The following is a 24007-nucleotide window of genomic DNA, read 5'->3' on the forward strand; positions in this document are numbered from 1 at the left end:
CGTGTGATGAGATTTGTAATCCAGGAACACAAGAGATACGTCTTCTAATCAGACTGCTATAATTAGCGTGAGCAAGTTAATCTGAAGTGGTCGTTCTATATCTGGCGTTTTTTTGTGTTTTTATATCGTGCCATTCACCTACTTCATGTTTCAAGGCCAATGCTTTGGAATCTCCGACTTATTTCTGATGATCATCATAAAGAGGTATATGACCATTGGACATTTCATGGTCTACTTATCAGAATATTTATACTCATAGCCCTTGGTCTAAAAATGAGTATTTCTGTGGCAGTCAGTCTCAGCTGACTATTGACTTTCTTTAAGTGTACGAATTCATGGTATTGATGTCTGTAGAGTATGTGCATTCCAAAATGGCCGTCTTAGTGTCATATGAATGCATCAGAATATATTTGTCATAATCTGCTTCCTAAGTAAAGCTGTTGCCATGATTCCATTAATGGCATGGAATTGGGTGAATCTCTGACACAGATTGGCATAAACTGTCCATATATCACCACATAGACTTTATCATACATTCTATTGCTATTCTTGAGGCTGACTAGCCCTACAGTCCAAATTGCTGCAACTTACTCTTCACCATTTCTTACCTTGGCTGTGTTGGTATTTTCTGAATGTGGGTTTTAGTCCCAAGTTCAGACTGAGTTACATCCTTGGCCTGTGTAAGTTCTAACCCATGCACACTGATGGTTAGCCAAAGTGGTAGATGTATTCAACATAAATTGCTACGGCATTCCTCCTCCATTGCATTGCCAGTCTGTGTTATGACTGTTCAAGGGGCGGTGGGGGTAGCCTAGTGGTTAAAGCATTCACTCGTCACACCGAAGATCCAGGTTCTATTCCCCACTCGGGTACAGTGTGTGAAGCCCATTTCTGGTGCCCCCCACCATGATGTTGCTGGAATATTGCTAAAAGATGTGTAAGACCACACTCACTATGGCTGTTCAAGTCCGAGTTAATCCACCAATCTGCTCAGATGATTCAGTGGTTGCACAATGGGAATGTTATGATGGAGAACCCTCACAAGACAAGTATTTTCTGGCATCCATTTCCTCATTCTAAACCATTCCTATGAATTCCATTTAACACAACAAATCCTCAAGTGCAGACAATTTGAACCATAATGCTATTTTCTTTTTATTATATTTTTAGTCGGGCGTCATTTTATGTTCATGAAATGTAAGTCTAAGGTGAAATTTCATGAGTTATCAGAAACTTCTAACATAAGAACGAGTAATTTGAAATTAAATCTGATAGACATTATTGTATTTTGTTGTGCTGACAGGGAATTGGATAGCCTTGTGGTTATGGCATTTGCTTGTCAAGTTTAAAGGCAAGGTTTTGATTCAGCACATAAGTACAAGGACAGCAATATCAGAATTAACCAGCTGTGATATTGCGGCAATATTGCTAAAAGAGGCATAAAACCTTACTCACCCTTTTGCCAAATACAAACATATTGTTAACAATAATATTTGTGTTCATTCAGTTCATTAAACAGCAATACAGTTTAATTAAACTGCATGACAATTTGATTGAAGAGCAAGGTGTGCAAGATGAGATTTGACATGTAGCACCAAATTCACAGTTGTTTTTTGAGAACCAAATAATAATCATAACTATTTCATCTAATAAATCTACACAAGAAATGAAACGTTACGCACAAAATATAAAAGATAGGTCTGTATCTGGTTTTACATTTTCTGATATATTTTGCAAATCGGAAAGTTAATTTAGCCTGGGGTTTTAGTTCAAAGTTGATCATACTGTTTTCCTTTGATTTTGAAACAACCATGGGTGAGTGGAAACTAACTCAGTATGGTAAATTCTCTGTAGACCACTCTATTGTATGTTCTAATGATAATTTAATAAATTAGGCTTGGAAAAACATGAAAAAACAGACAACAGCTGGGAGCTATTGCCTTGGTTGGATATTAATTGAATGTCTATCTCATTAGCCCTCATCAGGAGGCTCAGCAGGAAATATTCCTGGAACTAGAACACAGCTTCAGAATGGAACATCAATGCCATTACATGCCCAAAGTAATTGGACACAACCATACACACAGACTAGAACGTACCAATACTTACTGGTTTATGGTAGGGCAGTGACCTCATGTTCAGCACCATTGGACAGATTTTATCATTTATCCCATGCTGGTAGAACGGACCTATATTGCCCCGGAATGAGAATTTATGACTGTCCACAGGATGAGGTGTTCTGGTCTGTAGAGCTACCTCAGCATATTGACTAGAGTCAGTTTGTGTTAATCTAACAGAGTAATACTAAGTAACACTGCTCTCTGGAATGAGACTCTGCACAAGGGAGACTTTCTGGATTTACACTTCATGTTAAATCCCCATTCTCCAACCCTGACTCTAAATTCTAAGGCTGTGGTGAAAGATCAATGTTTAATTTTGATGTATTGCATATGGTGTATGTTTAGCCAGCAAGATGTTTCCAGAGACGAGTATTTCAGGCTAGTGGTTACAACTCTGCTCACATGTGATGATAATATACTTCTCGAACAGGGGAGTCCACATTCCGACCTCAAGTCAATCTTGGTAGTGGAAGAAAAATGGTGTAAGATTTCGTATGGATTACAAACAATAAAACCTAACCCCATGGCATGCTATCATCTCCTCACAGACCCTACTTGTCAATGAGTCATGAGACACCTGCTTATTTGAAGATTTGAACCATGTGTCAACAAAAACATAGAAATTAAGCCTTGGAACTGAGATCAGTTTCTCATGCTTTCAGCCCTACAACTAGCTGTTGTTTTTTCCTGCCCTAAGAAAACCCAAGCTTGGTCAACAAGTGTTGACAGGGTGGTAATTTTGAAGGTACAACCCTTAATTTGGTTGTGTCACTGTTGCCTGTGGCTGTTTCCCTCCAGGAAGGCATTGTAGAACTAGTCGTGGAGATTGATTGTGCCCCCAGACTGCCCGGAACTATTGCTATGCTTTCTTGTAGCATGTTCTATGCTCAGGTTGTTACTGTAATGATGAATTGCATCTTAGGCCCTGATCTCTTTCTAATGAAGTTAAGGAAATTGCCCGCCAATGCCTCACATAGGGTGTTTTTACCCCAGAAGCTGGAGTCCGGGATTCTTTTATTTCAATTAGATTTTTTCCACGCTGCCAAGTAATCTTTTCCATTTATCTGTATTGTCGTGGACAGGAGGAAGCCTCAATGGAGTTGCCCTTATTCAAGCAGATTGTCTGGAAAATTAACTCTTTTCAATTCATTTCCTCATCATTTCAATCTTCTTTTTTTTTGGTTAATGGATTCAATTTGACACTTGTCAGAAATTCTGCACTGATTTACTTACTTAATTTCTTATGTGTTATGGGTACATAGATTAGGGATGAGGAGTTTAAATGGGAAGTCCTTCTTTAAGCCAATTTTCAAGATACTCAAAGGTTTTATTTTAAGTGTCAAACACAAGAAATAAAAGGAATAAATAGCACGTGTCCTGTTGAACTGTGATCCTTCCACTGTGATTGTTACCTCTGGTTTAACATCAAGTAAGAAGGAAGGGTAGTCCAGTGGTTGGCTTGTAACACCCACGACCAGGTTCGACACCCTAGATGGGTACAATGTGTGAAGCCCAATACTCATTTCTCTTGTTTTGATATGGCAAGAATATGGCTAAAAGTGCCATAAAACTATATTCTCTTGCTTCAACATAGAATTAAAACGTTTGTATGGCTAGGATTACTTTGCGAATCTAGAGTCCAGGTCTGAAATGGCAGAGATGCATACAACTTGATTCTTTAGAGCTCAGTTTCATGGCGACATTAAAGAGTTTTCATGGCTCTCTAGCATAACAACCATCAATTTCATTATTCCTGCCCTTGTTTGAATTAGAGACATGATTACAAAACACATCAATAGAGATAAGAGTGATTTATTTTATGGTTTCCCCTTTAGTTTCTTATGACCAAAGCTTAACGTAATGAATTGCATCTTGTTGACATTAGGATAAAGGAGGCTTTAAGAAACCTATCTCAAGGGGTCAGTTGGATCTCTCATCATGGGACACTGTTGAGGATAACATATTGCTTTAAATCATATGGGCAACGTGCATGCCGAACACTTCATCTTTGTCACCTTTTACGAAAGGCTGCCTCATTTGTACAGAGCCTGAACTTCAGGTCCGGAATTGTGTCTTTCCCCCGAACAGGCAATTTCCATAAAAGACCTGTTTCATAATTTAATCCCTTGTGCTGCATGAAGCCCAATGGAAGAAAAATATGCAGCAGGTGGAATTAAAAAACGAATCCATGTCAGAGTTTTATCTCAGCCTGGACAAGTTTATGACTACCCAGAGAAAGACAAAAACTTTCCGAAGTGTGGCCATTTGTAAGGCTTGCCTCCAGAGAGTCTATCATTTGCAGGAGGTTTCGACATCTCTCTACAACAAAGACGTGGGGCCTGGCAAGTCTTTTGTTGGTTGGAATCTGTTCAGAGCTGTTACAGAGGAAGGGACATTTTGTGCGAGGCAGCTTTCATGGCTTATTTAGTATGTCATGAGTTCTCTTCTCGGTGGCTCTCCTATCACCACTCTTCCAGTCCATTGATTTGTTGTCACAAGTAGCGGTTTAATTCCGACATTTTCACCACAAATTATTGAAGCCGGATGTAAATTGTATTTTGGTGAATTACAAGGATGATTTGTTAGTTCAAACAGTTTATGTTGCTTGATTTCTGCGTTGAATTAAATTACTGTTAATTATAAGACTGTTATTGAGGTTATGTGTCAAAACCTGCAAATAATTCAATATGACTGGTATATATTTTTATCATATCGTTTTTGTGCATTAGCTTCAGTTTGAATGAATAGTGTGTCGTATCTCAGACATGTTTTCTGGAAATCATCAGCCAAAATGGTATTTTATGACAAGACAAGAAAGTATTGAAGAAGTATTGAGCCGTTCAATTTAATTTCTTCTGTGTTTTCTGAAAGGAAAGACGTACATTGCTACAGTACGATATTCAACTGGCTTTTCTCAAGTGTATTTCAAATTAGATTCTGGCTCACATCCTGTTCTTTCCACAAACTCAGCCATGAATGTCTTCTCTTGGAGGGTTCAAAGGATTTTTTTGCAACGTAATAAGATTTTCATTGTCAATGGTCAGTCGATTGTGTAGGCCTTGTGTCCAGTTAGGTCAAATCTTGGCGTGTCTGGCCAACGACCTGATGAGCCGAGGTGTCTTGGTTGGTATTCCACGCATCTCCAGCGTAATTAGGCTCAGTGTCACCCGCCACCTGGTGGGGGCTCCCTACATGCACATCGGAGCAGGGCTGCGTCTCACGAGACGGGTCTGTCATTCCGCCAGTTAGAATTGTTGCTATACACAGGACTCATTTTCATCTTGGAGACTTGACCTTTTGAAATCTGTCTTTTAAGACATAGTTACGTCTTATTACAGTTTGCGTTCAGACGTTTCTCGCCGGAAAAGTAGGATCATCAACAGCTGAATCCTCCGAGCTGTTTCAAGTCTGAAGCTGGGAGAATAATATACTGATTATGTCCAATAGCACTTTACAGTTAGACTGAAGGCTCTTGAGGAGTCCTCCAACAGGTCATTACATCATTATAACTCCGAAGTTGCCACCCAGACTTAGGTGCTGCATTTATCATCTTAAATTTGTCACCTTGCATGTCATTAATGTTAAAATATCTGATTAAAAAATCATCACATATCTGAAGAGTACAACAGCAGTAATTACTCAATCTAATCAAGCTAAATTTGAACCAGTGCATCTTTTTTAAGCATAATTTGAGTTTTTGAGAAAACAATTTGTTGTTCTAGATTGAGCCCTGACTAACCCGATGGAGAGGTAGCACTCATTCTCTCTGTATTGGTGTCCCTTTGGGTGGTTCAAATCCCATTGAAACTGCTTGCCGATGCAACATGCAAAGCACCATCTTTTGACATCAGTAAATGCTTGCCATTATTGATCTAATGTTTGAATATTGGTTCCAGTGAAGCTCAACAAAAGGGTTCTTTTCGTTAACCCTTATGTTAAACATTAATGGGCCTAGATTCAAATACTACAGTGTGAAGCCCATTTCTGGTGTCCCCCGGCGTGATGTTGCTGGAATATTGCTAAAAGCGGCGTAAAACCAAACTCAGTCAGTCAGTCAGTCAAATACTATAAGAGAAAACCTAAAGGATCCAGGACCCCCTAAATTTTTTAATCACTAGATACTATCAAAACTGATAGGGCTACAGTCGGTTGTTAAATGACCTTTGATTTTACTCTGGTTCAAGTCATTGCTTGCTGGCACCATTGTTACCAAGCCACTTGATCACGTGTTTGCCAATGGTCAGACTTGTCCTTTGAACGTTGTAAGTAGGAAGTAGGTTGTATGTTAACATTGTCTGCTTCCAGAAACGGAAGTTTCACGTTTGCGCACTTGGTTCAACCACCGAATGCATTGATTTCCATATCAGCGCTTGTTATTTCTGGTCGTTGGGCCGGACAGCCTGATGAAGCCAGTAGTTTCTTCTGTAGGCTTCATTAATTGATAAAGTTACAACAGATGATACACTTTTCTTTGATGCTGCTTTTAGCACAATTTTGGTATTTTGGAATTTTACATCACGGTTTTGTTTGATGAAGTAAAATCAGTGGCAAAGTCCTCTGCTGTTACATTAACCAGAGCATCACTTTGTTGTTGCATAACTGTGAGTTTGAATGTCATCTCATGAAGGAATTTTTTATATATTATTTTGCCAATTCTGTTATGGCGTTTAAAGAATAATGATTTTCTATCCATGGTTATTGGAAATAATGTTTTTCAGGATTTGTACTGTGGTAAAATGTTTGCGTTGTAATGAGCAGCATTTCTAGATTCGTCAAGACAAAAATTGGGGAGTAAAGTTTATGGCTGAGGAAATTCAATATCTCTGGGTTTTTCCCTATCACATATATCTAATGTTTTATAGAGGGGAAAATATCAATTGAAATGTTGGCAGACATTAATCATTTTGAAAAAAAGATACAATTGGCTCGCATCCTGATTCAGTGTTCACTCCCGTACTCCGCAGTCTTGTGATTACAAAGATGATTTTGCAAATTCTCACTTTTCAAATCCCAAATTGTGTTTTTCGTTCAAGATCGGAGACACTTGGGAAGTTAAATATAATCTATTACGTGGCAAATATTGACACATGAAGATTGCCACTGGCGGGGAAAATTCAACAGCTTTGCCATTCGTTCCGATGGCCGATGCATAACTTATCCATTTCGCACCATAGGGAATTTTTGCCTATCAAAATTTTCCAGTAGCTGTCAGGATGATTGTATTGATTGATTGTTAATTATTCATTAATCAGCTTGGGAAATCCCCAGCAAGGTTTTGGCCTGTCATATTCTGTACTAAGTGAAGAAATAACTGTAGAATTTTGCTACCCCTCGAGAAATGGTTTGTCTTATGAATTATTGGTGAGGCCCTCGCTCTTTAAGCCTAAGGCAAAGCTAATTAAAGCCAACAAATTGCTCACGGGTTCATGCTCAAAAAAGTGTTTTTCTAATTTGAATTTCAAAGTAGCCTACAGCACTTAGATTACGAAATTTCTGAAAAAAACATGACAAAGGTGACAATTTTCAAAAGAAGAGTAAAGTTTGATTAACGCTTCCTCAATTTGTTGTGAATTCTGTTCAAATCGCTCTAAATCTGCTTTTCCTGATCTCCGTTTTTATTTCTAAGACGTCTCTTCATTTATACTACAACCATGTCAACGACGCATTTGATTCCTAAACAGGTTTAAAGACAATTGAGATCCACATTTACGATGATGGTTTTGAAGGAGAGTTGCCTCCCTTGACTAGAATCACAATAAAAGTCTCAAGACTGAGCTCGAGGATATTCAAATTCTTTTGAAATTTTTCTTTTTGTCATTATGTGATCAGCAAACTTCCTAATTTTGCTGTTAGCAACAGCATTATTGTCACTCTTTTTTTGGTTTGACCAAAATATTTGCCATGCTAATTTCACGTTAAAACCTCCTCATTTTTCCTATGGAGTGATTGCATATCAGGCTTATGCCAGTCATTAAGAGAGGATTTCTAGAGGTGGTAGTATGTGAGCCAAAGATTGGTCACCAAGCACTCGCAGATATGGTAATCCACCATGATTACTTGTACCGTTGCATTGTAGGGGTTTTCAGTTCCAAGAATAACCAATAGAGGGTGTAATAAAACCTTTGTCCTCCATACATTACGATTTATCTCTCCCTTGTGGAAAGTAACTTATCTTCAATTATGAGAGTTGGAGAGCTGGCGATTGGACTGGCCTGCCAATACATCCACGTTAGAAGTGATTTGAAACACAGCCATCGTGCAGTCAGCCCTAGTCGTTAGTTGATCACCAATTAGATCTAGTTCTCCTGTAGATTTTATTCTGAGGGTAATCTTTCAGCACAGCTTTTCTGAATTCGCAGCAGGCTTTGAGGGTCATAGACTGATTCAGTTAGGGAATATACAGCTGGATTTAATTCGTTGTGTCTGTTGTAGCTGTTTGTGAATGCTCGTTGTCCGAACAATTACACAAGCATTGTATCGCATGTTTTTCATATCCCTCTAATCCGTAATGTTTGAAAGCAATAGGATGAAGCCAAATTGGAGTTTGTTTTATAAGCTTGTCAATAACACCTTTGATCTGTCGTCAATCAATTCTTTCCTGCGAACTCTCTCGTTCTAGTCTATCAGTATTTATAACATTATTACATGCTATAAAAAAAAATCTGCCTTCCGAAGATTGCTGTTGATTATAGGATCGAAAATCGTCCAAATTGAATTAACGAGGGAAACTGCCTCGTTCCCAGTAAGCATCACAGAAGTCAAATGAACACTTTATACAGTTAAAACTCCAGAGGCTCCTATAGTACTTGTTCAGTAGACTCTTCATTGAAACACTGCTGCAATGTCCGTCCATCAAACCAGCCTAAAATTTGGTGACTTGAAACATTTGAACTTTGGAACAAATATGGTGAAAGCTCTTGTTTCCAATTTCAAACCAATGCGTGTAGCAAATATAGCCACAAAGTTATTAAATCCAGCTAAGGTTATGTGTGTGTGTTGGGTGTTTTGCAACAAATTACTGAAATTAATTATTGATGCTTGAATTAATTTCTTTCATTTGGGTGTAACCTATAAAACTGGTGGATATAGTTTTCATCCCAGGCAAGCAGTTTAATTTTTTTTAATATTTATTTAATTTATTATGTGTATTTTTTGCTTATTGGAAGCATTCTTTGCTCAGATATGAAGGTATTCATTTCTATCCTGAAAACAGTTAATTTGAGGTATTTTCAAATAAAAGAAAAAATCAAGGTCTCTTCATAATTTCCTTAATGTTTTAGATTTTTTGTTGCTCTTAAACAGAAATAATGCTTATGCAATGTTAAATATTACCTCGCTAACTCGCTGTTAGAAATTAGCAATGTTAAGTGAGTGAGTGAGTGAGTTAGTATAGTTTTACGCCGCTTTTTAGCAATATTCCAGCAATATCACAGCAGGGGACACCAGAAATGGGCTTCACACATTGTACCCATGTGGGGAATCGAACCCGGGTCTTCGGTATGACGAGCGAACGCTTTAACCACTAGGCTACCCCACCGCCCCAGCAATGTTAAGGATACCAAGATTAAGATACCATTGAAAACCACAAGGACACCATGCTCCTTTAATTTGTAACACTAAACATCAGGGTTTTTTTAAATACAAATCTAAAAGAAGATGTTTTGCTGATTTGGAGAACAGAACAGAAGCATTTATAAAACAAATAGATGCACTTGCTTTGATCAGCAAGTACGAGCACAAATGTGATGTCAAGCCAGTGGTGTTGGACTCGGCAAATAATGGTGTAATTTCGTTGCCAGCCTGTTATGCTTCATGCAGAGTTTAATTTACTTCTGTGAATGTCAAGTCCAATAATCACAAATTGTTTTCTTTGTAATCATTTTGACCACCTCATTATCAACTACTGTGATCACAACGGGTGTTGAAACCACGTCAGCAAATAGTTCACGGCTGTTTTATTCGACAGACTAGGTTAAAACTTTAACATCGTGTATAATTGATCGTAGTATGCCGTCCTTAACCTTTTAAAAGTCTTAAAGGTGCAAATGAAAACTGGTGCTTTTGAAATATATTGAATTAAAAGAAATTAGTAAGAAGTTATTGGATAAAAGCAGAAATAGTGAAGTGTCAAAATTTATCTTCAACAAGTATTTTGTCATATCTTTTATGGATTGGTATTCATAGGGGAACCTGTCGTGGCGAGGCGTTAGTGATGCTGATGTTGGCTTGAAACTGATATTTGAGGGAACATTCTCCAAATGTCTTTCAATGGAAATACGATTCCATTACCCTAATTTGGATGTAATTTCAATTTGAATTTTCCCAATATTCTCTAGATTTTTCATTTTATCACCCAGCCTCTTCAGTGCATTGCTACACTACATTAAGAAAGTGAGTGATGGTGTTTGATGATGCTGTGTGTAAGTCAGACTTCAAGGACTCTCCACAACATGCTTAAGATTGCTTGGATCTGTCCCCAACATGTTGGTTGGCAGTGATGGGTCTATATTAGTCCTGCTGTGTCTGGAATCATGGAGGTTATTCTGTCACCAATAGCTTTCACCTGCGCCTCATCTGATCTTTGTGTCCAAACATTTAGACTGTTTAGTGCCATTAGTGAGATAATATTGAACAGACAAGGTCGTGATCCTTGCCAAGAGCCAATCTGCTCACAGGCGTTAGATTGATGGGGAGGGAAGCTAGACCAACCAACATATGCAAGTGTGGTACTCTGCGAAGCTGAAGATTTGTTATATGTCTTCTTTAGTTAGCGTGGTCTGTCTTGTTTGACAGATGACTTCATAGCCGGTGACAAGGACATTGAACAGTGATATTTTGATGTTTTGTGTGTTAATATAGGGTTTACTTTCAGCGTGTTATTTTGTGATGCTGGTTTGATTCTCTATTTTTTGTGCAGTTTTATTCCAGATTAAGGATCCACATTGGTTTCTTGAAAGAGAAACAATCATCTCATGTCTCAAGGTGCACAGTTTCTTTACCTCTATGCCCAGGACCATCTGTTGTGTTCAAATTGCCCTAATTCCGTTAAACTGTTTACTAATAAAACGAATGATAAAACTAAACATCAATTTAATCCATGTTTTGAGTTAACACTGTGGAAATTTGACGTAATGGAAATCCATGCCTGTGATAAACTGCGCTCAGTTTATGGATTTGAACAGGATATTCTACAAACAACTTTGGAAGCTGATGAACATCTAGACACTGGGATTAACTTTGTCAAATTTCCACTGGGAATATCTGTTTAGACATGGAAACTCAAAAAGGAATAAATTCATTTGAGTTTGTGTGTTGAATTGTTTTTCTCAAAAATAAATAAGTAAATTCAAAAAAAAAAAAAAAAAAAAAAAAAAAAAAGTGTTGAAGTTTGGGACCATTTTGCCCCTTGGATGTTCGTGCTCTAGTTAGTACTATATCTGTTGTTTCCACATTTTATTATGACTGATGAGGCTCTTTCCTGCATTTCAGAGTGGTTAAGATCAACGTATGGTATGTGTGTCTTACTTATTTCATTAATACTGCCCACCTAATTATGAAACAAACAAAAAATGAAAAAAGAAATCTATCTACCATTAGCCAAAACGGGGAGAGAATTTTTTCTTTTTTGGTTTAAGAGAACCAGGTTCTGTTTTGTGCTAGGTACAGATTTTGAAAGTGAACTTCATTCCATGAAAGATTTGATACATGGTGGCGCAAAAAAGTTACAGTCCCAGGACAAGGTGGGTCTGAAGAAGGAATGGATTGTGGGTAACTTTGGGGATGGGATGGGGGAGGTTTGGAGGGGGGAAGGGACATGTTTGTTTGGATGCTGCTTATCCTGATATTACTTTGGTAACGAGCCCTCTGGAAAAGAGAGGGGTGAGTCAAGGTGTACCGATTCCATAATTTGATTTCCTTTCTCTTGCAGAACACTTTCACATATTTGTCGGGGATCTGAGTCCAGATATTGAAGGACACCAGTTACGTGAAGCTTTCAAAGTATTCGGAGAAATCTCGTAAGTATTTAAGCCGGGAGTGGTACAGTCATGAAGACATGCAGTGCGTTCACTATTCAAAGTTTGTTTGCAAGCTGGAAACAAACGCCACAAAGTCAAAACAATTGAACTTTGAATGTTGATCGGTGCTACTATCTGTTCATACACCTTACCTGTGGACCCTGTTGCTGTCTTAGCACTGCAACTGTCGTAAGTCGTGTACTTACAATAGTTGCGTGTACTAAGGTAAGATTGTTGTGGGACATTAGCTTCAGATTCGTTATACCACTCAACTTTTGCTCAGGATCGTACCTTTAACTAAAGGTAACTTTTGATCCTAGGCAAACGTTGAGTTGTTCAGTTCTACAGGAAAGGTAAGTCTTAATTCATTGATGTTATAGAATCACTTATTTATTAGGTTACTTTGGTTCAGAGATCTGAGTTAATGTACATTCAAAATATATGTCTGGGGAATCTCAATTCAGTAGGTAACCTCAGGGTTTATGAGGTGTTTTTTCAATCTTAACAGTGTTCACGAATGGTGTTTCAAAGTAACAGGACATTGGGTCCTGTAAGCTTCAGATGTCTGTCTGACCCATTGAAAATTCTCACAGGACCCAAAGAATAAAATTAAACACACATTTCAGATTTAACATTTCTTATAATTGGCATTGAAATTATTAACAAACATAGGATTTATAAACAGCAAACAAGTGTCACATATAACAACTTCAGTCAAAGTCATTGTGAAATATACAGTCAGACACTGGGGCTGGTGGGTTGTAGACTTCTATCAGACCTTTGGCGAATCTGTCGGATTTGTCAGAGGGTCAGACGCTTTTCGTGAACACTGTCTTAATAAGGTAAACTGTACAAAACGGCTTACTAAGACATGCATTGGAATAAGATGACCGAATTACCAGGGATTTTTGGTTTTAGATTAGAACATAATTAGGTACTTGGGTACTATATTTGCTTTGTATAAGCTTCAGAAAAGGGTTAAGTTAAAACATATCATGTAAATCTGAAAACTAATATATAACTATTTAAAGGCTTTGTTTAGTTGGTTAGGTAATTGTGCCAAGAGCATACAAATATCAAACATACATGTTCCATAGCCAAAACATATTTGAAACTTAAAAATAATTAATTTGAATTGACCTAAATAATATAGTCAGAAGCGAGAAACTAACTGTCATAGACAGTGCAAATTGGAATTCATCAACACAGAGAAATAATTTATTTAAATTGTCCATATTTCATGGGCGTCTTCTCCTATACTTGCTCACTGTAGGACAATGAAACCTGCTGGATGCCTTGTGTCAGTGTTTTGATCAATGCTTTGGTTGAGGGAAAACAGATAGAACAGGATATTAAATAGCTTCACGCTGTGAATGGGGTTAGTTGCCAGCAGATTGGACAAGACTGTTGATGAAGGGAGCATATGTTGGGACTATTTAAAATAATGTGCATGGACATGAATTACTTTTAAAAATTTAAGTACTTTACATGGTACTGGAGTACTGCCTTTGATACTTGTTAGGTTTGACCATACTTTAACAGTGTGTCAGTAATATCTACTTTGTCTTCAGACATTTGCATAGTACTTTGACAGTGATTGTGTTGTTTTTAAAATCTATTTATTCCCCCAGTTCAGGTTAATTATGCATCTGTTTAATTTTCTGTGCAATGTACTTTTGCAGAGATTAATCAGTTCATTCACCAGTTTAGCAATTATGCATCTGTTTAATTTACATATTTCTGCTTTTGAAGTGAGTCCTTTATGTAGAATTATTCCTTCTAAGACATTCAAAGTTTGAATTAAACCTTGAATTTCATCTGAGTTAAATTGATCAAATTTGTATTCATGGCATTGGAGTAATTTTAAGAGAAAATGCATGCGTTTGTAAATGAAGATTAAATTTACTGGATCAACCCGTGAAGGCCACATCTTTACAAGATCAGTCAGGGGATAATTGTTGAAGCGTATTAGCAAAACGATACTGTTAATCCTAGCCTTTACTAATCCAAAACAATTTGGTCACATCATGGGGCGGAATTTAAATAGGTGTTTGCCTCTGGGAATTGTCAAGGAGTTTAGTAGGCATTTACTGTGCAGTCTGGCCGATACGTTGCTGGTGATACCTATGGTTGGGCCAGTCGCTGTGTGTGTCCCTTGATAACTCATCATCAGACATGCAAATTGGTGCACATTGACAGTAATGCTACGAGGTTCTTTCAGCATTCAACTAATTCCTTTACAAAGATTATCATTTCCAGAAGGGGGCGTCAAAGACACTGCCAATTTGGGCATTTGGTTACCAAAATAGTCAACCTTATTGTTTTTTTATGAGAATGGGTTACTGAAGTCAGATTGTCTTGATCTCAGGGCAGGAAAGGAATTTCTCTGACATTATCTATCATGTTTAGTTGAAGATAGTGTGCATCCTTTAGAGACTAGCAAGATGTCTGGTATATCAACACCCAATAGTGGCGACACCTAAGTTGTTATGAATCCTACGTTCTGATACAATGTGTCTCTAATGCATATTTAACTCAGGTGATGAAGTGTAGAGATCAGATGCTTATTTCCATAAACGCCGGACTGCTAACATGTTAGATTTTATATCAGCAACATGTGTTTTACGTTTTAAGGACCTCGGGCCATTGTAAGATTCCAGGTGTGTGTGCTTATTGAGTTAATTGTTGTTTAATGCTGTACTTGGCAGTATTCCAGCCATTTAAGCATGTAAATCGGCAAGTGTGTACCAAGTAAACTAGTGCTTGATATTATGAGCTTGCCGGCGTCACAAAAACTTGATCAGCTGGGGCCCGATCCACAAGGCTTTCGTAGAGCTATGACATTCATAAGCCTGTGATAAACTATGTATTTACGACAGGTTTTAACATAAATTGTAAGAGACTGGCGCTCCTGCCTTTAATATTAGTGAGGTTTTACAAAGTCCCAGTACATCCGTAATATCTACTTTGATAGTCATCAAACATTGAACCTAATTTTGGGGAGTCGAACCTGTGATTATCGTGTAATGAGCAAACGCATTAACTACTAGGCCACTTTTGCAGTCATTAGTATATCCCATCTGACTTTGTCATTATCAAATACAGCATGTATTACAAGGGTGAAGACCAAATTACTGTGTCTAAAAGGAAGAAATTGTACCGTAACACTCTCATGCACCTTGTGACTGGCGCTAGTCTTTGTCACACGTGAGTTTGCAGGAAATTTAATTAAAGTTGATAGAAAGGGGAGTCTATATAATAGACATTAAGAGCTCTAAAGGCAGGGGTCATCTATCCTGAAAATCGCACTTTATAATTCTCTTAGAAATTGCTGCAAATAAAATGAAAATTATTCCTGATCGTTCCCTTGAGATGTAAAGGATGTTTTTCGGAATCCCAAAGCTCGATTATGACCAAAATTGCAGATACCTTTTCCATAGACCAGGGAGTTGGCAACAAGTGACTTGAGTTTGTTCTTTTGTGTGGATTTAATTGTAGTCAGAGCATAATCAATTTCAGTGCCCAGGGTGTCATAATTTCAGACCACTCGGTAGACTAGTTCAGCACAAGGGAAATAAAAGTTAGATGAGAATGCGATGTATTCCCAAGACTTGCGCGATCTTTGCTTTTAGCTGATGAGAGCTGATCCTCCAAACTTTCTCCGGGGGTTCCGCTTGGTTCCTGGAAATAGACTATCCATTGATTTTTAGTGGGGAAGGGACCACTGGTAATCAAGATAATATTTAAGCCAAGCATGTGCACATTACCAAGAAATACACTGAGCGTAGGGCTTAAAGTTCAAGTGGTTGCAGCACCCGTGTTCCAAGTTGGGATACCGCACCAGTTGATCATGACCTGGGGCTGGCAGAGGTGATGTCCTACATACTGTAACCAAATCATGTCTCCCCGCAGAGGCAAATCATCTTCAACTCTTGTCTCCAGCATTAAGCAATTTCCTTGCTGTTAATCTCTGTCCATGACACAGTGTATATATAATGGCGTACATCAAAAGAAAGAAACGTTCGCTGGGCACATATGTTGGACGGCTGGACTATTTTCATATTTTCAAGTACCACTCATGAATTATTTTTTCGTTATAGTCCGATTTGGTGAACGGGGAGAGAATTACAGCAAATAGTGACGCCTCGGTTGGTGTATAAATTTCATATCTACCTAGAATAATGTATGGATTTTCTGGATGTTACTGAATGTTACTACATCTTACTGTAGACACTGTTATGGTATGAATAAGGTATAAACTTGCAGGGAAGATTTGTTGAACACTAGCGTGCAGACAGTATTGATTTCAAAAGTAACCTTTGCTGTACCAAATGAATATGAATTCACTTTTGGGGCAAGGATGTATTAGGGAGAAACTAAAATGTACATATTGGTCTCACATTTGGACATTTTCAAACTTAGAAGTTGTCAAATTTTCAGTAGTTGTATTTTTTTTCTCAAAGAGTTAAATTGTTGTTTTTAGTCTAAATGCAGAAGGCATGTGCAGATTCCATTTTGTAATTGCTCCCTGGTAGCCAATGCTTTCGACTGACTGATCGGTGGTCAGGCTCTCTGACTTTAATGTTGCTATGATCATGATTTCATGGATTGGTTTGCCTCATGCACACCAGGTTGTTTAAGCACCTTAGGAATAAAGCTGGAATAATGCTGACTGGTACGTATTCAAGCGTAAAATATATTCTTCCATGTACAAGACGTCACATCGTACCAGAGCAACAAGACTTGGTGATTATTTCAACATTTGGTCTGAGTTTACTATAAACACCAAGGCATTAGTGGGTAATTGTTGTAAAATGACATTCTAATATACTACTCAATAAAAGTCACCTGATTCCTTCATATTAGGTTTATAAGTCATGGCAGATTGACTTTTGTAATAATATGAAAGAATCAAGTGATGCACCACTTTTATGAGAAGTACATTTACATAAAATACTGTCTTGGGAACACTGCACAGCTCCATGAACTCAACTGCTACAACTGCCATAACCCACTGACCTGAGATCTGACAGTTGTAACAGTTGCTAATTCAAAGGAACTTTAAGTATTAAGAGCTACAGAATACACACTGTTGTTGGTCCGAGAACTGGCTGAAGCACTTAAGGGGGCATATGGGTAGCTTGATGGTTAAAGCTTTGAATCATCATGTCAGATTCTGGGTTTGAAACCTATTCTTAGTGACCCATGCTACAAAGTGGCTGGAATAAAGCTAAGAATGGCTTTAAACCCGACTCACTCGCTCACTCAGGTGTTAATGATTATTTCCTGACTTAACAGATATCCCCAGCGTGAACTGGCCCTGTCTACTACCAACCCCAAAAGCGCTACTTTGTTCCCGTGGCCATGTATGCCTTTCACTCCTCTTCTTTTTTCCATACATTCTTTATCATTCCTTTTTTCAATTTTAGTGTTTTTTGAAAATGTATATATACATTATTTACGTTTACTTTTTTCAAATTTCCTACTTTTTGTTGTTTTACCAAATATTTACGGCTGACATTAAGAATAACTTCAAATGTGGAAATCAATTCTGTTTGAATATTTGAATATAACTTTATTATGTTTTGATTGCTGGAAAATGGAAATTCTGATGTGAGATTTTAATGTCGGCCAGTCCATTTCTTTCTTATTTTATAAACTTTGATTCACAAGGCTCAGCTCATACTTGGGAGGTTGTAAGAATAAAGTACATTAATTCAACGCAGCCCTCGTACAATGAGCTGAGTCTGTGTTCACTTAGAAAAAACATTCTTTCCTCAGTCTATGTCACTAATAATCACCAAATTCTCTTAATTTTCTTCTTTAGATCTATAGATCTAGTAATTATTGCGACTAAGAAGGTCAAAATTTTATTGCAGTTCTTTTCCATTGCCTGTGGGAATTGCAACACTGCTTTTTAACTTGGTAGTAGGCGTTAAGTATTCTCAGTGGGGTTCTGTTTTCGAGATATTCCTGCAACGATTGCAAATGGTATGCGTTTTCTTTCCCGTCATAATCAATTGCCCGATACATGCGATTGCAGATCGGTTTAAATGGAATGGAAAGTTTAGTTTTTCATTAGGATTCTGAGTTTGGAAGTATTGCGTGTGTGGATATATATTAACTGAAGAGAAAGTACATACAAGTTTATGGATTTTTCCTGAAATTGTTTCCTTATTATTTTACGAACCACCAGGCTTTAACAGAAATGGTACATGTATAACCTTACTGCTTAAGTGATATCACTCCTTGCCCAAGATTGACATTTTGTTACCCTTTAAAATTGAAAGTGTTACACTGTCTTCAAAAATTGACATGAGGTCGTGCAAATAGACTGCAAATTCCGGCCTCTTGACAAAAGAAAATATCCTTTGAAAAACAGGTAGCCTTAAGATTTCACAACTCACTCACTGATGGAGATAAACCAAGATGTTGAGAGCGTGTCAGGTTTTGTCGATTGAGACCATTTTGTTCATGCACATAAAACACATCAAGCTTCGATACTGACATCCAACTTGTCAAAATCATGAGCGAGAGAAGGAACGAATTTGGGTAATTCTTCCCAGAGGGGTCTTTGTATAACCAGCATTGATAGAAATTACTTCCCATCCCTATCGTGACGCAGTGTTTTTGCTGATCATCACCTCTTTTTCACACACACAGCTTACAGTTCTGTATGGCTGATAAGTTCCTGGGAGACATTGTTGCATGATTTGGTCATATTTTTCTTGGCAATATGATGCGAGTTCCGGAAGCACAAAGGCCAGTCGAACCTCAATATTCCCTCATGGTAGATGAAGTCGCCTTGTCTTGTGAAGGACCACTCACACTGCGGACCAGCATGCTCCGAGAGTGCTTGCCAACCTCCGTGTGTCGAATTCAAATTTGTTTTTGAGTGCCTTCAGTGTCAGACGATTGATGCAATATAAAATCTGGATGAACTTGTCCAAGAACAGTCTTGTTTCTACTAACATTTTTTTTAGCCAGCTGTCATTTTTTCATATCTTGTTTGTTTTTTGTAAATATTTGAATTGACAAATTCCAACTTTGCTCAAAATTAACACTCAATTTAAACTGCATATATATTTTATTTCTTTTCTGATTCTATTTGGGTCGATTATGTTTGACTAAATTGAAATATTTTTTGCGTCAACTTGTTGCAAAGTTAACACTCAGTTTCAAACTTGATATATTTTGTTCTTTCTTGAGAAAAGCTTAGTGGTTGAAGTGTTGACTCACCATACAAAAAGTCCAAGTTTGATTTGCCTAATGCATCTAATGTGTGGGAGCCCATTTCTGGTGTCCCCAACATGATGTTGCTAAAAAAAAGGGCGTAAAACAATTGTCTCCCATTCCTTCATTGTGTTTCTTCATATTTGGAATGTATAAACTATTTTCCACAAAACTGAGGGGACATGAATTTTGGCCAAAGTAGGGTTTATTAACTCGTATGAACTTTGGGCCAAATGAGAGTGTATCATGAGGACATTTCTTTCTCTGGGTCACTTTTTAATCTGTGTTGTCATTACCTTCAGACACATCAGCATGTTTTCTTTAATTACTTGTATAAATTTACAATTACTAACACATTTTATTATATCACTTTCTGATTGTTTTTGAAAACAAAACAAAATTGTGTGTGTCATGTTTTAATGTAGTTTCTATACTTACAAGTAAGTGTTTAGGTAAAGATTGGTTGATATTCGGTAGGTGGGGTAGCCTAGTGGTTAAAGCATTGGCTCATCACGCCGAAGACCCGGGTTCGAATCCCCACATGGGTACAATGTGTGAAGCCCATTTCTGGTGTCCCCCGCCGTGATATTGCTGGAATATTGCTAAAAGCGGCGTAAAACCAAACTCAGTCAGTCAGTGGTAGATATTTAACAAGTTGAGAACACTAAGTCATCAATCATGGAAGTATTATCTATATCAGTAATTGTTATACATTGTTAATCTGAGTGTTGTACCTTATATTTGAAATATTGTGAAAAACCTTAATCTGTGACTTTAGTTGATTATATTGCAAAGTCTGTTAACAAATCCTGCGATGGTTTACATTAAACCGTTTTAGTGTGTTCAGGTAGTGTCAGAATATATTTTTTCAAAATTATCTTGTATTTTAAACACCTCAAAAACTCAAATTGAACTAGTAATTTGATTGAGTGTGCCACTGATGGGCGGATTGTTGCTTACACAATCAGCCATAGTTTTACCTGCCTTTAAACTTGAGCATCACTTATTTAAAGGGGTATATAGGGTTGGTTTCAGATGTCACAGTAAATACACATCTGTAAAATGCATTTCAATCCCAAGTAATCATTCATTTCAAGGAGGTAGATTTATGATGTGAGTTTTTCATGTCCCAAAGATCACTTATTTCAAGGAGTGGACATTTTGAATTGAGCTTCAGAAGCCCCAATGACCAATCATTTGAAGGAATTGATGGCGATTCTTGAAGTTGGTTTCTCATGTCCCAATAGTCACACATGTAAAGTGGATAGATTTATGAACTGGCTTTAAGATGTCCCAGTGATCACACGTTGAAGGGGTAGATTGTCTGAGTTTTTCATGTCTCAATGTCAGATGAGGTTGATGGTTACTGAGGGGAAGATAGCCAAGGGGGACAATTCTAAACCTTTCCGTATGTTGAGCTACAGTTGTCATAACAGCTATCACTGGCCCCTGTCTTCAAGCAGGCGCTCATTCACAATCACCACCCACTCAACATCTGTTGCAGTGATGCAGTTCAAGTAAATGCTAGGGCTGTGTATTTGCAAGTAAATTGTTTTGGAATATATTTTGATACTGGTGTCCAAATTACGGTTCGTTTTGTCATACATTTGGGAGCTAAAATGTTTGACAGTAAGTGGCACTGATTTTACATGCAGATCCTATTTCTACGCACTAAGGGGGCGGTGGGGTAGCCTAATGGTTAAAGCGTTGGCTCGTCACGCCGAAGACCCGGGTTCGAATCCCCACATGGGCACAATGTGTGAAGCCCATTTCTGGTGTCCCCCGCCGTGATGTTGCTGGAATATTGCTAAAAGCGGCGTAAAACCAAACTCAGGCAGTCAGGCAGTCTACACACTAAGGCCTGAGAAACATATGATTCTGATAACACCCATCTAACATATAAGTTGCATAGTTAAGGATACTTTCCTTTTTATACTTTTTATAGCTCATGAAGAATGCTGTTTTATCAGTTAATTACAATATTAAACGTCAGAGGTCAATGAAAGTCTGTGTTTATTTTACCTTAAACCATAGAGATAATGACAAAATGTGTCATAGTGTTTTACCCAATATATCAGTTATCAGAAAAATATATTACAGTACGTAAGTGTTTGAAAAGTGTATTGTGGTATATCGGTAACTCCTTTTGCAGATAGTTAATCCATTCATTTCACATTTGTTAAACACGTAAAAAAGAAGAAGCTAAAATTGGCCATTAAACATTATATACACTCTCAGTTCACTTTCTAGTAAGGGAATGATGTCTAAAACCTTTGCCAGTTCAGTAGACATCAACCAAATCAAGCCAGAACTTGCTGCAGGTTGAAATCTGAACTTACGACCCAGTAGAAAACAGCCCTTCGAAGAGGTTGGAATTAAAAGAACGATGTCTTCACAAGTATGTCCTTGATTGACAAGCTAAGTACTGTCGTTATGTTCCTGAAGACAAAAATTACAAGCAAGAAGATGAAAACGAGAGTGTTTTGGTACCAGTAGACTTGGCTGGGATCTTTTTATTGAGTATTCCCAGATACGAACCACCTGCAGTTCAGGTGCTTGGCAAGAGAACACTTAAAGACAAGGAATTTGTCAGATTCTTGACTGACAAGTGCCAGCCTCTTTCTCCTTTGAAGTTGTGTGGTTTTACAGAATTGCCATATTTCAGTGTATAAATTCATTGAAACGGTATCACTTGTTTGATTTCATTTTGTATCTTCTCGATTGTAGGTTACCTTATAATCAGTCCAATTGCTTGCCACACAAGGCCTGGTCCAGACTTGATTATTTACAGACCACCGCCATATAGCTGGAATATTGCTGAGTGCAGCGTAAAACTAAACTCACTCACCACCAAAGGCATGTTTTCCAACCCATTGTTGCTTCAGTATTGTTTAACATGGCTCATACCTTCAAAGTTGTCATCTCACGTGTCCAAATTTGTTGGAATATTTTTCTTCATTGGAATGATGATGTTAAGAAGCCAATACATCTGTAAGATCACAAGCTAAAAGCCAGGAACACAGTACAAGGTATTTCCTTCTTAAAAATTGGGGGCTGTGGGGTAGCCCAGTGGTTAAAGCGTTGACTCGTCACGCCGAAGACCTGGGTTCGAATCCCCACATGGGTACAATTTGTGAAGCCCATTTCTGGTGTCCCCCGCCGTGATTTTGCTGGAATATTGCTAAAAGCGGTGTAAAACCAAATTCAGTCCTTCTTAAAAATTGCCAACTTAAGTATTGTTTATAATTCATTCCAAAAATAGCTGTAGTTTTTAGAATCAGTCAAGACACTATCTTCCTAAATAGATTAGAATTAATGTTATGAATGGTTTATTAAGCACTTGCTATATGAAAATACGTTCAAAGTCACAGTTGTATGAGACAGTTTACATCATTTGACAAGATGAGAGGTTAATCATTTTTTTTTAAAATCAGTTGAACTGGCTTTTCAAAGGTTCATTCCAGTTGAGACCGCCTCCGTGGTGTAGTGGTTAGAGCGTCCGCCTGGAAAGCGGAAGGTCGCGGGTTCGATCCCCGACCGCGTCATACCAAAAGACGTTAAAATATGGTGCTTGTTGGTCCCTGCCTGGCGCTCGGCATTAATGGGTACAACAAGGACTGGTCGGCTCAGAGTCAGTATAATGTGTCTGAGTGGGGTATTCATGCTCCACTGCGGCTTGGTATCTCAGTGGGCTAGCATTATAAAACCAGCTTCAGTCTGGGCTAGTACAAGCAGCCGCACATACACATACACACGCATGCACGTCGTCATATGAGCGAAATATTCTCAAGCACGACGTAAAACCCAATTTCATCTCACCTCACCTCATTCCAGTTGTTAATGAACCGAGTACCTGAATGACCTGTTCAAGGCATACATAGGTTCTCCTAATTTGTTCTTTACTTAGAAATTCTGAATAGTTACAAGATGGTCTTCTCGTCTAGTCTTTTTTATTTCATTGACTTTTTGATGCAAACTTGCCCACTTTACCCAGAAGTTTCTGCACGCATTGCAAGAAAATTATTATCGTTAACTTCCCATATTTTTCCTTTCAAAGTGTAAGAAAATTCATTACAACAAATTGTTCCTCTTGTTGACACATTTGGAAAGAGGAACAGTTCAAACTCAAAAAATGTATTCATAGATCATTTATATTTTTTGGCCAAATTTAATTAAGTTTAAGTAGCCGAATCGTTGGGAATTATTTACAAAAAGCAACGAACAAAAGCAAGCATGAGTGATGGCTTCTTCATTTCATACCAGTTTGGTGTCCTCAATCTATAAAATTTGGCTTCTGGTGCCTTGTCATTGAACCTAAAGGAATGGTTGATTTCAACCCCTTCCAACAACTGATTGTTGCAAATTTGAGTTGGCTCCATTTTCCTGGTCGAGATGAATAGCTGACGATAAAACAGTGTGAAAATCATATTTTATTTCATGTATGAATGATTGATATGCGCAAGTGTGAATTCCAGCTCTTTCATCGATGGAGTATGGCCGATGTTATCAAATTTGCTACAAGTCTGTGAGGGAGCAGTGAATATGATCAGAAAAAAATGTTTTAATCGAGCATCATGAACGAAACAGGAAAAACTAATCTCCTACCATTCAATACAGTATCGTATCTTTAAAGAAATG

At 37.9% G+C, this 24007-nt stretch overlaps 1 protein-coding gene across 9 annotated transcripts in view; it reads left to right on the top strand.

The window, feature by feature from the left end:
• LOC124256979 (nucleolysin TIAR-like) overlaps positions 1–24007 on the top strand; it is a 223072-nt gene that overhangs the window by 151263 nt on the left and 47802 nt on the right. For 7 of the 9 annotated variants that reach the window (XM_046690940.1, XM_046690945.1, XM_046690937.1 and 4 more), the window contains 2 exons: positions 11610–11630; positions 12049–12136. In XM_046690940.1, the coding sequence (XP_046546896.1) occupies positions 11610–11630; positions 12049–12136 (109 nt within the window). The remainder of the gene's footprint in view (positions 1–11609; positions 11631–12048; positions 12137–24007) is intronic. The other 2 variants (XM_046690944.1, XM_046690942.1) reach the window with 1 other exon arrangement.

Source organism: Haliotis rubra, unplaced genomic scaffold, assembly GCF_003918875.1.
Source record: "Haliotis rubra isolate DU_JTF1 unplaced genomic scaffold, ASM391887v1 Scf646, whole genome shotgun sequence".
Lineage (NCBI taxonomy): Eukaryota > Metazoa > Mollusca > Gastropoda > Lepetellida > Haliotidae > Haliotis > Haliotis rubra.